The sequence below is a fragment of the Pipra filicauda genome, unplaced genomic scaffold (genome assembly GCF_003945595.2).
Source record: "Pipra filicauda isolate LSUMZ 115617 unplaced genomic scaffold, ASM394559v2 scaffold132_size2486313_pilon, whole genome shotgun sequence".
NCBI lineage: Eukaryota > Metazoa > Chordata > Aves > Passeriformes > Pipridae > Pipra > Pipra filicauda.
In genome coordinates, this window is record NW_024103796.1 from 979,181 (window position 1) to 996,355 (window position 17,175).

At 41.1% G+C, this 17,175-nt stretch overlaps 1 protein-coding gene across 1 annotated transcript; it reads right to left on the reverse strand.

The window, feature by feature from the left end:
* Positions 1-2,971: 2,971 nt before the first annotated feature.
* AMDHD1 (amidohydrolase domain containing 1) lies at positions 2,972-13,171 on the reverse strand. Its single transcript, XM_027732280.2, has 9 exons — positions 12,537-13,171; positions 11,780-11,886; positions 10,158-10,222; positions 9,295-9,572; positions 6,327-6,552; positions 5,208-5,332; positions 4,289-4,382; positions 3,730-3,890; positions 2,972-3,295 (listed from the first exon to the last, which is right to left on the reverse strand). Exons 1-9 carry the CDS (start codon positions 12,689-12,691, stop codon positions 3,181-3,183), a joined length of 1,326 nt encoding a protein of 441 aa, XP_027588081.1. The 5' UTR covers positions 12,692-13,171; the 3' UTR covers positions 2,972-3,180.
* Positions 13,172-17,175: the final 4,004 nt, after the last annotated feature.

Below are 17,175 nucleotides of genomic sequence, written 5' to 3' on the forward strand. Positions count from 1 at the left end.
ACTGAGGCTTCACATAAGACTATAACAATCTATTTTCCTGTTATGGGTGATGATGAAAATGTAAAGCAAAAGCTTAATTTGGAAATAAAGAGGACAGGTGAAACAGGGGCCAGAAAAGGAGGAGGAGGTGGTGTAGGAATGGTGGATGTGAACCAGTGCTGAGGCAATAGCATCAAGAACTACACTCCCGTGGCTCACCAGGTATCTGCCTGGCTGCCAAGGGCTTATGACATGTTCTCTGTGTTACAACACTAACCTCTGGCACAGGCTTTATTTTACAAGGGAAGAGTCAGGACACAGATTTCACATCATGGTGCAATGATGACATGGCACTACTGAGCTGGCTGTGGGGCATTCAGCATGAGCTGGAAATCTTCCCAGGCTATTGGCTATGCTGCAAGGGGTGGCCAAAGCACTAGTGTGGGGCTACCCTTGAGCGTTTGAGACCTACCATGTTAAATGTGCCCTGAGGAGGGGGCTCATGCCTGTTGGCAAGCTACCAGGGAGACACCTAACCTGACCAGAAGACCTGAGAACTAGGGCACCCATGGCACATGAGCTCCCAGTTCAGGTCCTTCCATGCTGCACCTGAGGTGCAGCATCTCCATCTTGTCTCTCCCTCATGTGCCAAGAAAGTCCCTACCCTTTCAGCTTGAGGCTCTCTGTAGCAGGCATATCTCAATCTCCTCCTGAAGCTGTTCCATTTTGTATAGAATAAGGTATTAATTAAAAATGAGTGAAAATGAACAGCCAAGCTTATTATATCTTGTAGGATCAACCACTTGCCCTCAACTTTGTGTTAAGGCTGACAGTTCCTTCAGGAGCAAAGCTGGCAGAAGTTCCTACGTCCATGTTACCTATGTCTCACTCCCAGCCACTGTGGATGCTAAAAGCAAAAAACTTCCTGCACTCCAGAGGGATGTGCCTTCCCTGGCAGCTGCACGGCCACGGTGGTACTAGTGCTGTAAACTGCAGAACCACATAGCTGGCTGTCAGGAACACTCAGGCCAGCTGTACCACTGAGGGATAACCCCACACTCTAACTGCAAACTGCCACTAATTGCAGCCCTGGGGCACACTCCCAAGTGGCTACTGGATTCAGCCGAGCTGCTCAGGCAAGCACATAGTTTGAGGTTCCCATCAGAGCTTGTGCATGAGAGCAGAATGCCCTCACTTCAGTAGTTTCAGGCCATGAATGCCTATTCCTGTCCAGAAAGAGAATATTTGAGGTTTTCCTTATGCAATCTTGGGCTCCAAATGCCTTAGGTGCTTCAGAGAGGAGGTTCTGGACCTTGCTTCCCACTCACCTCTGCTTTTGACTGCCTGGGACCGAGGAACCACCAGCACACACTGCAGCATGGTGGCCTTAGCTTTGCACCGTGCCTGTGCAGAGCTGAGAGGCACCGCTCCGGCACCACACTGCATTTCAGAAATGCCTGTGCTCCTTCCCTGACAGACTTACCAAATCCCTGGATAAATGTTATTTATGAAGGCTGTCTTGGGCAGAATGGACTGTGTGACTTCATACTTGAGATGTTCTTTCAAGTTTTATAAAAACAAAGGTCCACACCCACATCTGGTGCAACATCTGCTTGCAGGAAAACACGTCAGGTGGCAGGAATTCCATTACATTGTTCTAAAAACTGATTTAGTTGGCTAGCCTGGTTCAAATAAAGCATGAACAAAAATATTATATGGGATGGCTTATATATTTTGGGTGTTAACAGATGTGCCCAAGGCTTAGGGAGATCAGAAGATCATATTAAAGCTTATATATGTTTGTGATGACTTTCAGATATTTGTTAATCAGACTGACACTGTTGTCCTTCCCTTAGGGTCTGGTTCACTAAACACTCTGCTCTGTATCACAGGTTATGTCACCTGCTTATATCAATAATTATTTTTTATGTGAAGTTCTTCATGCTGGTCAGGTGTAGTTTTATTACTTCACCTTCAGAAAGCAAATCCCTTTTGTTTCTGCAGCCACCATCCATTTGAAAATTTGAAGAAAAGACTCAGTCCATGTGCATTCATAGACCCTCCCTACGCCAGACCCTCTGTTTAAATACTGCAAAAGCTTAAACTCTCCAGAGTTGTATCATCCTTTTTTCTACATACTGCATCCCCAAATGATGGTACAAACTCTGGGAAAAAAAGTAGTAACTGAAAGAAAAAAGAAAGAGAGCTTTGAAAAAATCAGACTCTTAAACTTTGACGTGGCTCTGAGTAGGAATTGTCATACATAACTTATCAGCATCACATTCAAACTTCCACGAGCAAATATGTTTCGTGTTATTTCAGGTTCAGCCTAGAATAAATGAACATCTGAATGGCACTGCATGTGATCTTCTTTTAAGTTTCAAGGTAATTGAAAATTTGAGAGGTTGGCTGTACTCATCAGACCTCACTGGGCTAACTGCCTCTAAGAGTAAACTTTAAGGTTTTTGGCATCGCTAATTTCTAATAGCAGGCCTGGCTCAACCTCTAACTTACAATGCACCCCAGCTTTCAGCAGCCCAGAGAGTGGTGTACCTGATTGCCTTTTCTTCTCCTCTTTCTTGTGCCCCTAAAACCTCAAAGGAGCTGTAAGATTCTCAGCAAAGGAACGTATTGCAGAGCAGCTGATTCACGGCTGCAGAATCGAGACTTGGTATTTTGGAGAGGTAAGAGGTACTGTGTTTCCCACATAACTGTGATTCCTGATATCTGCTGAGTTCAAGACCGAGCAGACCCAGGAGCTATGAACATTGCCTTGGCATGCTGTGACCTTCCAGCATAGCCAAAGGCCACTCCAAATGTGCATGCCTGAGCCCCTGGCCCCTCTGTCACAGGTTACTTAACATCACACTTTTACCTGGATCCAAACTTCATTTATTGATTGCTGGTTTGTTTGGGTTATTTTTAAATACAATAATTTTATGGATTAATTGTATAGGAAACTATTTTTGGAAACGGTCTTATTTCAGATGGATACAATTAGAAATTATTTTATTGCTGTAGAGAGAAGGACAATGGACATGAAGAAGTACCAATGGGGTAATGCTTGGTAAAGTTTATTTGAATAAGAATAACGCGAGCTGGCAAACAATCTACTGGTAGTTACAAATCTGATTTTGACTCTTGCTTTGAAATACTCCATGCTAATTTGATTTTAGTAGCTTAGTAAGTAACTGTCTTCTCTCAGTAGCTGCTCAATGTTTCACAGGTCTCATTTTGATAGACGACTTTTCCTTTAACTATGACGTAGTTGATCAGTGTTTCATGTCCCCCAAACTGGTAAATCAAGTGCTCCCACCTAAAAAGACACAATGTTTAAGAATATACAAACTTGCATAAAAACAGGTCACATACCCAAACAGGTCACATACCCATTATACCCGGAAATTTTAAAATATTTGCTTGAAAATGGGAAAATACTATTCCATGTGTACATGTTGACTCTTGCTGCATGAGTGCAGTGAGTTGATATACAGATCAGTGGAGAATTTCTTCCACAAAATAAACAGGCATTAATAGATAATTTGTTATTAGGCATGGATTATTTGTAATAACAGTCCCAAAATCTTAGGCTCTATTTTCCACTGAATGAGTAAGGAGAATGAAAATGGGTCTGAAATGCTAGCAGTGTCCCTTTTTTAAGGCATAGGTAATTTCTCTGCTATCCAAACGTGGTGAAAAACAAAGTCCCAAATGTTAAAGCACATTTGAAATGGCAATGGAAGAACAAACCTTGATGAATTTATGATAACAAGATCCCCCTGCTTGCCGACCTCTAAGGAGCCGTGTGTGTCCGATTTCCCCAGAGCATAAGCCGCATTAATGGTGGCAGCTGCCAATGCTTCATTCATTGACATCTTCATGTTTACACAGGCCAGATGCATCACCATAGGCTAGTAGACAAGTAAGGGGAAAATGGGAGTTACCAGCAACACAAAGCTGTTTATGCTTCAAATCCCTAAGCACTCTCCTTCTTCCTTGCACAACAGAGGGAGTTGTTCCACGTAAGGTAAATCTTACCAACTCCAAAATGAGAACTCTAAAATCAGGAATTCAAGAGCTTGTTTTATAAGCCTCTCAGTGCATATAAAGAATGGAACCCCTTCCATTTTCAAGAATTTCTGGCTAAAACTGCCAACACACACAAACAAGCATGAATGGCTGCCTATGTGGGGCATACAGCTCTCTTCATGAATACAAAGACCGTTAATAGCATCCAAGGTCTATACACAAGTTGTACTAGTAAGAATTTCATAATTTTGCAGTGTCATAAGTATTAGGAGTGGCTTACCATTGAAAAACAGTATGCATTAGGATTAAAATCGCTACCAAGAGCAACTATAACTCCTTCTTCCAACATTTTTCGAGCTTGAGGTTGCTTCAGTCTATTGGGAAAAAGACACTTGTCAGTACGATTTGGTTAGTTATTATACAATGATTTACAAAGCCAAAAGTCATCACTCAGTTTGGCTACCTTCAGGCGTTTGGTTTTGGAGATGAAAGCCCAAACTGTCCTCTTGCATCCCTACCTATCCCCCCACGTACAACATAAATGGGAAGTATGATCCACTGCTTTTGCACTAATAGCATGTGGCAGCAGTCAGTATTAACCATCAGGCTCCAGGACACTGAAATTCTGGTGTTTATCCAGACCTCAGCCAGAGTTTACAAGGTGAAAATCTCCATTTCTCAAAAAACCCTAATTTTCTAGTCCTTACATCTTCAGAGACAGGCTCCCAAATACGAGCAGTGGCACATGCAATGCAATAGTCCCTTCCTGATTATTAAGTCTGTGAATTTAATCTGCATACATTAGAGGATCTTCTTACTTAGCAATTATAATGCAAAAGATCTTTTCAATATCCTCAATATCTGGAATAAACATTTCAAAATTTTTTGGCCACTCAGTCAGTCTGGGTAAGTGTTTTCAAGGGTGGACACTGTGAAATACGCTCACTAGGAAGTTTTAGTCATAATCACTGTAAAGCCATTCCAAATCTATTGTGAGACTTCTCAGAAGTCTAACAGATTTTTGAGGATTTCCACCAGAAATAAGGCTCATTCAGATCTATGTGCTTGTGATTGTCTTCACTGATCCAGACTGATCCCAAAGGCATGGATACATGCTTATGCTTTTGCATTAAAAGACCCTAAACCCACAAATATGGGTTTGCTGCTATGAAAGATTTCCTTCTATCTAGTGGCCTTACCTTAGCATGTAGGCAGTTGTTGGTAAAAGGACAGCAGCACACTTAGCTCTTGCCATGGCTGTGATACCTTCATCACTAACTTCTTCCAGGTGGCTGATAGCCCGGGCTCCTAGTTCAGCTCCAAGCTAAGCAAATTTTCAAGAGAATTACTCACTATTCTCAATTAATTCAGTAAAATAAAGTTGTTTCCAAACAACTAGAGGAGACAATTCACTATTAACGTAAAGTTTACTAGAAGAGAAATAATAAAGAATGCTTGAAAGAACAAACAGAGTACAGAGGCAAAATATTTGTTAATTTACTGCAGGAGAAGCTTTAGCCATCCACGGAGCCAAAGCATACTTTCAGTGGTGTTTTTAACAGCCAACCATGCAAACTATGGGAGAGCCAGGGATAAAAACATCATCAACTCCTGTTCATAAAGGATATATTAGAAAATGGTTCACAAAACTGACACCAGTTGCAGAACTAAAAGTCCAACTGCTGCCTTCAATGGGGAAGCCAGAAAGGCTTTTATGATCAATCAAGTTTTTTTTTGGTTTCGTTTTTTTTAAATACAGCATAGAATAACTTGACCAGACCCCACAGGAAGGAAGCAATGTTTAAACAATGGTAAAACATGGTCTCAAAGTGACTTTCTTTTTCAAGATATTTGGGAATGTAGTCTTGACTAAACTACCCCTCTGAGTGTGCTCAGACATACTGGTCTGAGTAATAAGACCGCTGAGTGTGCTCAGCGCACACTTGACTTGTCGCTGCTAATGGGATATTTAATGAAAAAATATTTTTCAAGTTGCATAGAAACCATGTTTTTGTCATTCTTGGGTTCATGGATATCTACCTTCTCCATCTGTATCCCATGTGGAAGATAAGCAAAGTCAATGTTTGATTAGCCAATGCACATTAGTCCCAGAGGTCGAGGTTTCCCCCCATGTCCTTAACTCCAAAGCTGCACAAGTACTGCACTTCCTATCATCTGATACAAATACATGTCTATGAATGATCTATTTTATAAAGTCTTAGAAAAGAAAATCTCAGTTTTGAAAGCTGCAATTCTTTCACAGATTCAGCTCTCATAAGAGCAAAAAATGGCTTAACTGAATTGTAAGAAAGGCGCACCTCAGCAGATTTCATCGGATGGAGTTCATCACCATGGAAGTTAATCTGTAACCCTATATCTTTTCCAGCTTGAAGAATTCTCCTCGTAGACTCCAGATCAAAGACTCCCTTCTCACAGAACACATCTATATTGTTAACGTGTATTTCACCACTTAGGTTGAGTTCTTTCAGTTTAGGGAGATGGTTACTGATAATGTCTTCTGTGGCTTCAGTAGCAGTTTTCCCTCTAATGAAAACAAAATGTTACAGAGCTATATGAGTAACACCTTTGAAGTCTGGCACATGTTCAAGCCATACATGCATTTACTAGATTACTTAGGAAATGATGTAAATATGAATCACTCAAAAAAACTTCAGATTAAAAAATGTAAACCCACTGTACTTCCTGCACTCTGAAACATAAGTTACTTTCCATTCAAAGAATATTAGACTGTACTACTGTATATTTGTTACAAGGTTGGCATCTTGGATGCTAACCAAGATATGGGATATTTTAAAGCAAATTCTTCTGCTTTCCTATTCATATATTCTGACCTCCTTATACTGTATTCTAAAACATAACTATTTAAAATATGTAAATGAGTATTTAAATATGTTAAATGGTATTCATGCAATATTTTTATGCAAATATCAAAGCTCAAAGGGGATGTGCAGTACGAGTAATTATTTTTAATTTACCTCTTCTCCTTTTATATCATTTAGAGTGATGGATAGATAACTATTTCTAAATCAGAGGGACCTCCCAAGGTTTAAATTGCCAAGGTTAGAACCACTTTTGAATCCTCTATTACACAAAGATAACCCAGGAGAAATCAGTGAATGCTTTTGAAAGAGCAAATAATCCCAGAACATGAAGTTGAGTTAGTATTTTACAATTTTAATATCCAAAGATAGATGTACACCAGTTAAATATCTGAGACATCTCAATTCTCCTTTCCGGCACTGTAAGACATGCAGAGATTGGCCCTGTAGAGTGACACACAGGACTGAACTGGGAGTTATGCAATGGCAATAAATTCAAGAAGCCGAATTCTGCTTGAATTTATAAACAAGGATGTGCAGTTATAAATCAGAGCAGAACTGTGCTTTCTTTCATTCACCCCTCACTGACACAGTCATTGGGGTTGCTCAGGCTTTGACCACGCCAAGCCTTCTCCTTTTTCTTCCTTTATTCAGAAGCCTTTGAAGGAATTTTGTCTGAAAGATTAGGGCCAGAGCCAAGACAAACCAGAGGGAACATTAAGTCTAGGTTTCACTCCTTAGAAGATATAATGCCCAAAAACGCAAAGCAAAACTGCTGGTGTTTTAATGCAAGAGACTTCTGCTCAGGCACCACTTTGAAATGTCTTGCCAAAGATGAAAAGGGCCCAATGAACCCTTGCCAACTGAAGAAAACAATAAAAAAATCAGACTTTCTCAAAATCATGAATTTGATTCAAAATGATGACTAGAGGGACCAGGAAAGAATTGCATAATTCCTCCTGTTCAAAATAAAAACCCAAGCCAGAGAAACAGTTTGAGGGATAGCACAAAATTCAAGCAAAATATTCCAAACAAAAACATTTGATTGAAAAGAGAAGAGGATTTAAGAAGACCCAAACTGGAAAATACAGATAATTCAGTATTTCCTTCAGGAAATTTCCTCAAATCCCCAACTGCCTTTTCTCCTTATTTAAAATACAGTATCCTTACTATCTGTATTTTGTTATGCTTGATGTTCATCAGTGGGGACAGAAGCATGCAGAGACTGAGAAGGTTCACCTGTCTTTCTCACATGTTAATATGTTTGTAAAAACACTGGAATTTATTTATTCCATTAGCTTGTAGAAATGCTTAAAGTATTGGCGGGAAAGACTATTTCTCAGGATTTTGACTGAGATCCTCTCAAGGCTTTTTAGAGGAGGAAGAAAGGAAGGGCTAAGAAATATATATAGTTTTGGGTAAAACGTCAATTTTTTTTTCCCATTAAGTCCTCCAAATTTTAGTGGAACTTCTTGAAAGAAGTAGTTGGTGCTTTCAGCTGATTTTAGTTACTTTATTCTTTACAATCTTCCAGTTACTGGAGATGATACAGGATTCGTTTTCAATAGTTAAATTAACAAAAGATAATTTCTCATTCTGCCCCAAATACAAAATAATTAGATTGTTGAAAAAAATGTCTAGGTCATGTTTTCTTGAATGGGGAGAGGTAGGGCTTTTTTTGGAGTATTCTTTTTTCTTTTAATGAACATCTCTTAAATATTGCCACATAATAGGCCTGCTTCCATCTCACATGCCTTGTCTTGCAGCAGCCTGCTGCTCAGTATGTCAAAATATATATGTTTCACATGCACCTACCTATCTAAAACTCCTCATTAATTCTTTCATACACTGAAATCTGGTAACGTGAAGATATTATTTTCATAAGGAAAAAAAAAGTCAAAGCTAGAAAGGCTTTTTATGATATGCCTACTTGAGCTATCAAAATCATTGTGATTAAACACATTTAGTTTAGTTTTCTACTCATCTCATAGCTATAAGATGTATGCAAGTATTCAATGCATGGAAGTGTAATTAAACTTTGTCTACTGAGGTATATAAGGATTAAATACAGTATTTTTTGTTGTTAGCTGACAAAAAAAAAATCTCATGGCAGAGACTAAGCTTGAAGGATAGCAGCAAATGCAAGAAGAAGACCTTTCTGTACAGGAAACCCAGTAATCTGTGTTACATCCAGTGTGAGAATCAGCTGGATGCAGCTGCATGCAGGGGTTCTGTGCTAAGTTTTGTTGGTATTTAGGAGTCATTAAATAATGTCCCCCCATCTTCCTTCAAATTAAAACTTAGGACAGCCTTCTGTAAATACTGACTTGTTTCAAGTATGTTGCATTTTAGGAGTGGGGTAGAAGAAATCTTTCTGAAAATAACAGCCAGTTTTCAATGCAAAGCAGTAATACTTAACAAGAGCAAGGAAAATCAATCTCATTACTTCGGCACAGAATGAGCTCCACAGTACGTTGAAGAAATGCCAATATCCATGGACCTCTTAGCACGTTCAATCACCCTGAGCATTTTGAGCTCTGTTTCCAAGTTTAAGCCATAGCCACTCTTGCACTCAACCAATGTGGATCCTGCTCTGAGCATGCATTCCAGTCGGTGTTTGAAAGTACTGAACAGCTCTTCTTCCGTGGCTTTCCGGGTGTGTTCCACAGTAAAATGGATTCCTCCCCCAGCCTGGTGGATCTCCATATAGGATGCACCTGCCAGCTTAGGGAAAAAAAAAGAAAACAAAAAACAACCCCCCCATACAATTAGCTATGAATTGCACATTTTCTATCCAAGGGATTCTGTAAAGTGCCTTGAGGTCTCTTTGCAGTGAGAGAGACAACGAGGGGAGAAAAAAAAATCCCCATTAATTCCTCCTCCCTTTCCCTCCTCTCTCCCTTCCATTTAAGTGAAGAAATGAAGTAAGAAGTGACACAAAGAGAATTATTCTGAAGATTTGCTTCCCTCTGAATCCAAGGGGAAAACTGGACCCTAGCTCAAAATTCATTTATGTGGAAAAAAAGGTGAAAAAAAAAATCAATATTGAGATGGTAATAGAAGGCAGCACTTTTATATTGCTTCAATTAATGCAAAAATATACCAAGGCTGGCTGCAAAGGCTGCAGTTACACTCCTCTATCAGCCTACCACTATTCAAAATCATCCCTCCTCCCTCAGATTGTCTGACAGAAATCACATATTTTTCTATAATGGAAAGATGGGAGTCATTAGAAAGCAGAAATAGTTGTACATTTAAAAAAAAAAAAAGGAGAAAGAAAAATCCAGCTGTGTAATTTTATGCCATTACCTTCATTGCAAACTCATGAACCCTATCACCAGCCCACACTGGATGTGTATGTGCATCTACCAGGCCTAAAGAAAACAAAGTAAATGTACACTTGAGTTACTTCAATGTGCAAGAAAAAGGATTATGAACATGAAAGGAAAGTGAATAGACAGTGGAAGCTCCCCTACAGTGTCTCTATTGGTTAAAGAAAAAAAAATCCATCCAGCCAAATATCTAGGATTTTCTTAAGAGGCTATTAATTTTCTTTTGATTTTTTTTTTAGGTCCAGCACCTTATGCAAAATGTCTCCAGGTAAATGCATCAGTTGCTAAGTTTTTCATATTATTTTGATTATATTTTCCAACTGTAGAAAAAATGATAAATTACAAACTTTGAAAGAGTTCATTAGACTTCAAGCATTGAAAGAGTTAATTAGATTTTAAACCTGTGCTCTTCAAAAAAGGCAAACTGCTTAGGCCAGGCTTAGCACACTAGCATTTCCTCTAGCAACAGTCCACTTACTACAGAGGGAGCTTTTTCTACATGCTGTGAAGCTGACGCTACTGAGTGCCCGGAGGTCTAACAGCTCATGTGCTAACACTACTTGCATAGTTTAACATGCAATAGGCTTGCCCAGGGTTTAGGGGGGGGTTATCAGGTAAAGTTGCAGAGTATGTGACTTAAAATACCTTTTGCCTCCAACTGGCTGTGGGTAGGATGGAGAAACTGAGTTTTGTGGCTGAATTGCTGATGGGCAGAAAAGAGAGATGAATCTGAAAAGTCACTTGGTGACTTTTACCAGCTACGTTACTGTTGTGATCTATGATACAGAGGAACACATGTAAAGATGAGAAAGAGGTCAAAGCTCCACCACAAAGCCCAAAAGAATCACCTCTAGTGCCATAATTTTCTCCTTACAGCACACCTGATGGGAACACTGTGACATTCTGTCCCCAGCACAAGATTCTATCATTATGAATATAGAAGAAAAAGGATGGAGTGACATTTAACATGCATGTACTTGTCACCACACAGCAGTCATAGAATTACAGAATGGGTAAAGTTGTAAGGGGCCACAGTAGGTCATCTGGTCCAACCCCCCTGCTCGATCAGGGTCATCCTAGAGCACATGGCACAGGATTGCATCCAGATGGTTCTTGAATATCTCCACAGAAGACTCCACAACCTCTCTGGGCAACCTATTCTAGTTCACAGTCACCTGCACAGTAAAAAAGTTTTTCCTCATATTCAGGTGGAATTTCCTGTGCTTCGGTTTCTAAGTCTGTTGCTTCTTGTCCTATTGCTTGGCATCACCGAGGAGAGCCTGGCTCCATCTTTTTGACACCCTCACTCATATACATTGATGAGGTCCCCTCTCAGTCATCTCTTCTGAGTGCTGAACAGGCCCAACTCTCTCAGCCTTTCCTCAAAAGAGAGATGCTCCAGTCCCTCCCTTAATCATCTTTGTTGCCCTCCACTGGACCCATTCCAGGAGCTCCATGTCTCTCTTGTACTGAGGAGCCCAGAACTGGACACAGCACTCTAGATGTGGCCTCACCAGGGTTGAGTGGAGGGGGAGGATTACCTCCCTTGACCTGCTGGCAGTGCTCTTCCTTAGTATCATTATGATCAAATACACCTACCTGGTAACACGCACTTCCCGGAGCAGTCAATTATCCTTTCAAATGTTGCTTCTGAAAACTGATTGCGAATTACATCTGCCTGGCCCACAGCTTTGATACAACCATCCCTGCAAACCAGAGACAACAAACAAAGAACGTACAAGCCTGTTGAAAAGTCAAGTGCTCGGTGACAGAGCTCCTGGAACAACAGAGGCAGGACCTTGAGCAGGAATGAAGGTGCCCGTGGGGAGGTGGTTTGCTCATTTTACAGATGCACAGAAAACAACGAGGTAACGCCAAGTGTTCCAAGCTATTTGCCATAATACTTGTCACGTCCTCTGCTTAGATCCCTCTAGATAACACCTTGTTACTCCTCTAATTCCAGACAGATAACACTGTTTTTCTCCTGTGGGTCAGCAAATATACAGCATTCCTCCAGCGGGTATCTATCTGCAGGGTTCTCTTCCCTTCACGGAAATCAAACTGTCATCACCTGGAGCTGGATCGTGCCCCGTGCCCTGAGAAACCATAGGGATCAACATTTTCAGGGCTGATCTTTGGTTGAATAGCAGCGTTCTGCCGGTGGAGCTTGGGGATGCTACCGAGAACTCTGAACCGCACTGGGGGGATCTCTTCCACCCTTGCACGGGGCTTCTCCTCACCCCACCGGTGGGCTGAGCCAACAGCCGGGCAGAAGCCGGCGCTGGGGGCAAGGGCAGCTCGCAGTGACCCCTTCCCGCAGCCACCCCTGCCGCCCCCGCCCCGGCCCCGCACTCACAGCCCCACCACCAGGCTGGCGCTCCGCAGCACGGCCAGGCCGGCGGCGCCGTCCCGCCGCAGGTACCGCTCTCCCCGGCCGCAGACCAGCACCAGCTGCTGGGCGTTCTCCAGCAGCAGCCGCTGCCGCTCCCGGCCCGCCATGGCCGCAGGCATCGAGTGGCGGGGCCGCCGCTCGGCTCAAAGTCCCCCGGGGCGGGCGGGACAGAGCCCCTCCTGCCCCCCGCCCTGTCCCGCCTCGGGCCGCGCTCAGCCCGACCCCGGACCCGGCCTTGGCTCCGCCCGGCTTGGTCTGTCCTAACTTTGCAGCAGCCTGCTCCAGGGGAGGGATGCTTGCTCGATTCGGTCCAGATAACGGGACAGCATCCGTGCATCCCTCTGGTTCACGATCAGCTCCGAAGCACCGGCTTTTCCAGCTGGGACCTCCCAGAGCTCTCAGTTCTCACAGTACCATCCGGAGATTACCCTTTGCTAAAAAAATAGGAGGTTCTGATTTGGGAGCGTTTGTTTGCCCACATGGTCCTTATCCAGACTCCATCATCCAGCACCTTTCCAGCACCCACCACCTTGCTCGCATTCCAGCAACAGCTTCTGAGGGACCATAACACCTCCCCCGCACCAGATGTTCAGACAGACATTAATTTATCCGGGCAGCCATTAATTTATCCGATTCCAAGATCGAAATTCTGCTGCCCCCTACAGAATCAGGGATGGAAGAGTCGTGGAGCAAATATTTATTCTCAACATGGATTTTTTGTTTTCTTCTCTCTTCAAATATTCATAGAGTCTATAGGGCTCCAGTAATTCCCAGCTGGCAAGTGGAGTGTCTTTCTAAACAAGTGATCCCTCAAACACCTTTCTGGCAGTGGCAATCTTGTTTAGAAATCTTCTTTTCTTTTAGAAAGAGGATCAATTTAAAATACTTGTAACACATCCATGTGCATATATATTTTCCTGTCCAGTAGAAAAAGACGTATATGTTAGCTCTTCGAATGAACCTTTCTGGTGAAGTCTTGTTTGCAAATGAGGCAAAAAATGCAGCTAAAGCACAGTAATTTTTATTTAATATCAAAACTGAAAAGTGAGTAAAACTACGTGTTGGGTGTTACCTTGTGATGCTTCTCCACCAGCTCAATACTGCACCACAACATAATCCTTGTCTTCCTCCTAAACTCTCACTGGGCATGCAGAAGATTGACAGGAGAGCTGGTAGAGAGTGCTTTACTGCTTTCAGGAGTTGCTGCTGATTTTCCACAGCAGTTCCACAATATGTTTGAAAGCAGAAATTAAAGAGGAACCTTGCAAGAGCCAAGGGCAGATCCTAATTTAAATCCTTAGAATAGGTGAAGATTTTATGCTTAGTAACATAGGAGCGTATTTCATATTAAGACTTACATTCTGCTTGCAGAAAACTCACAGCCGTGCTTGTGTATGCCCTGGTTCTTTTCTGGTGAAGATTTTTCTCTGCAATAGGTCAGCCTATGAAGAAAAAGGTTAATCCACTGCAATCAGTGTTTTCTGACATGCTGTGCCTGATCTATTTTTAAGAATATTGCTCAGAGAAGTTAGTACAGGAGCAGTTTCTAGGTTGCATCCTCAGGAAATTCTAGTTTTATTCAAGAGGTAAAGATTCTAAGAACTTGGCTGTATTTTTTTAATGTTGGCAGAATTCATTGGATGTAAACAGAGGACTGTAGGGTGTTAGAAAAACCCAGCTTAAATTTCTAAACTTAGAGCTTTTAAATCACCTTAATGTTCCAGCAAAAGTGCTTTTTGAAAATAATTTTAAAATGTGGCATTTTCAATAGTACATGATAATAATGAGAAGTAAAAAAAAAAACAAACAGTGAAAGTAGAGATAAATAAAAAAGTTCAGTATCAGGTTATTAAGAGATTTCATCTCTTCTCACTGGTGCTTTATGTGACAGTATGATGCACTTACTCCTCAAGAACACCTTTTCAAATACACTGTCAGTTACATTAGAATGTTTATTCTTGTAAACAACATGTAATTTTTTCAACAGGGCCAAAGTTAAATATTTGTCTTAGACCAAATATTAGCTAAATTTTCCTTAAATTTGTGTTAGTTTTTTCTTCTGCTAAACAGTCTTTTACAATAATACATATAGCATGATGAAATGTCCTGAAAGGAGACGCTGTGCATGCCTTAACAAAAGCTAATTGTTAGTGGAATTTACTGAATGCTATTTCCCTGTTTACAAAAGCAGCAGAGGTTACTAGACTCTCAGGATCAAACATAGAAATTGCATCATACGAACGAAACTGACTTGCAAATGTGGAATAGATCCAAACTAAATTGCAAATTTGTTATGTATGCTTGGTTTCCACAACCCTCTGGTGACATGGGGTCAACCTTTTTGGGGAACACCGCAATCTGCCCCAGAGGAGACAATTTGGTTTTCCCTGAGCAGTGTAACCTTGCCAACTTAGGTGCTTAGGTTTCCTTTTCACAAAAACTGCAGCTAAGGGAAGGAGAGCTTGTGTGCACTTGTGTCCTGTCACAGACACAGGAACTGGTACAATTCCAGCATCTGGCCTTAGGGCCAAAGCTTGTCATTCTTTGCAGTCAGTGACCTGCACAATACAGAATTGGAGTTCACAGCATTTTGTCTCTTAGCAATGATAAGGATTTAGGGTCTTCTCAGCTAGGTTTTGCACTCCTTTTGGGTACTCCTAGGAATGGGAAAGTTTCCAAGTAAAAAAATAAACAGCAACCAACCTATACCAAATGAGTAACACAAAAAATAAGCTCAAAACTACATGTGGTGTCATATCTTACTGTAAGTCTTTCCAGGCTCTTTTTGACTAACTAACTTTTTACCATATTAAATAAGTGGTTTTGCAGGGTATAATTTTTTGCTGATGGAGTGTCCTGCTACTTTGTCTTCAACTTCTTTTATCCTATAAACAATTTGAACAACTTTATCACATGAAAGCATTTTTTTTTTAGTTACTCTAGGTACCTTATATTTAAAAAGTAAAATTATGAGCTCTTTTATTTGTATCTTTAATATACACATAAGTGAATGTTTGCAGTTCTTTTACCTTTCGGACTTGCTCCAGAAGCGATGAAAAATCTGTTTGTATTCGTGGGGCTTACTTCATACCAACTAAGGACCAGCTCTAATTACTTCGATTTATTCAGAGTACCTTACCTTCACCTGCACTGCAATTCATTCCACACCATTTAGGACCAAAAATAAAACGGTCTTTCTGAGTCTGAAGTCTAAGGAATGTACCTATCAGAAAAACATGCGTAACAAAAAATCCCCAAAGAATCTGAAACTATGTGAAAGGAGCATGGTTTCACTGAGAGTGAAAACTCAAGACTATAAAGCAGCTTATCTCAGTCTTTAAAAGAGGGAGAGAGACTACAGGAGAAAAATATCTTTGTTTTCTTAGTTCTGAGTGGGTTCTCGCTTTTGCAAAAGGTAAGTCGACTTGTCTTTTCTTTCCTATTATTCATCTTAATGTAGATTTTCACTTTTTTTTCTTCTAGATAATGGTTTCATCTAGATATAGTATACATTAGGTATGTCTTTTGAAAGGTCATAATAAATGTCTCAGTACTTTAATTCATTTCTCAACAGCCCCCCACAAAAACAAATGGAAAAGATGTGGCTACTTTCCAGATGATGGGTACAGGTCTGTCCTGGAATATCAGCAGCCTGTTTTTAAGTCAGGAAGTATCTGCCATGTTAAGGACATGGACAAAATGCTCCCTTGCTTCTTTTGTGCTGCCAGTTTTTAAAAAAGGTTTCTACTCATTTTAAACTGCTACTGGATCTTCCTTGTGTGAAGAATTTTCCTAGCACAAAAACTAACATTTGTCCAACAAGTAGCAGTGTTCTATATTGAAGAATTCTCACCCCATAGGAAGGGAATCAGAGGAAGTGCTATGAATCACAGGAGGACTTCAGCTCTCTGCAAGGCAAAACCATTTTCTTTACCCTCATGACAGGAATTAAGCATTCTAGCTGTACAGCACAACTCCAGACATCTTTCTACAGGTATGCCTCTGTTCAGTTGAGGAACCAGTCACATTCATCTATACACATAAAAGTGGTTCAGCATAAGCTAAGCCTTCCCAGTTATTCTGAAAAGCTGAAAGCCTAAAACACTTGGTAAGTTGTCACAGTAATGGTGCTGCCTGCTGATCCAGTGCAAAGATCATACATGTTAAACTCACCTCCAGCTGCACTTCCACCTCATGTGGAGGAGCAGCTTTCAGGTCAGTGCTGGCCCATTCCAGACAAGGAACTGATTACATACTAAGATGACAGTCACGGCTTTTTCTCCTCCAATACTGATACCACTGTAACTATCGATGGCAGCAGAGGAAGGACACTGTTCTGCATCACACAGGCTGTGCTGTATCACAAATCAGACATGACACTTTTTTGCCTCTCATTCCTGCCACCAAAACTGTTCCAAGAACACATTTAGTTGTTGCTCACTGCCAGTTTAAAAGTACTTATCTAGCCTTGTGATGCTACTGATGTTAATTTAAATAGCTCTTTTCCCTTTCCCAGTGGGATTGTAGCAGAGCTGGGAAGTAAGCCCTCAAGCTGCCAAAAAGAAGGGCCTGGTTTATGTAATGAAAGACCTTCACAAGTACA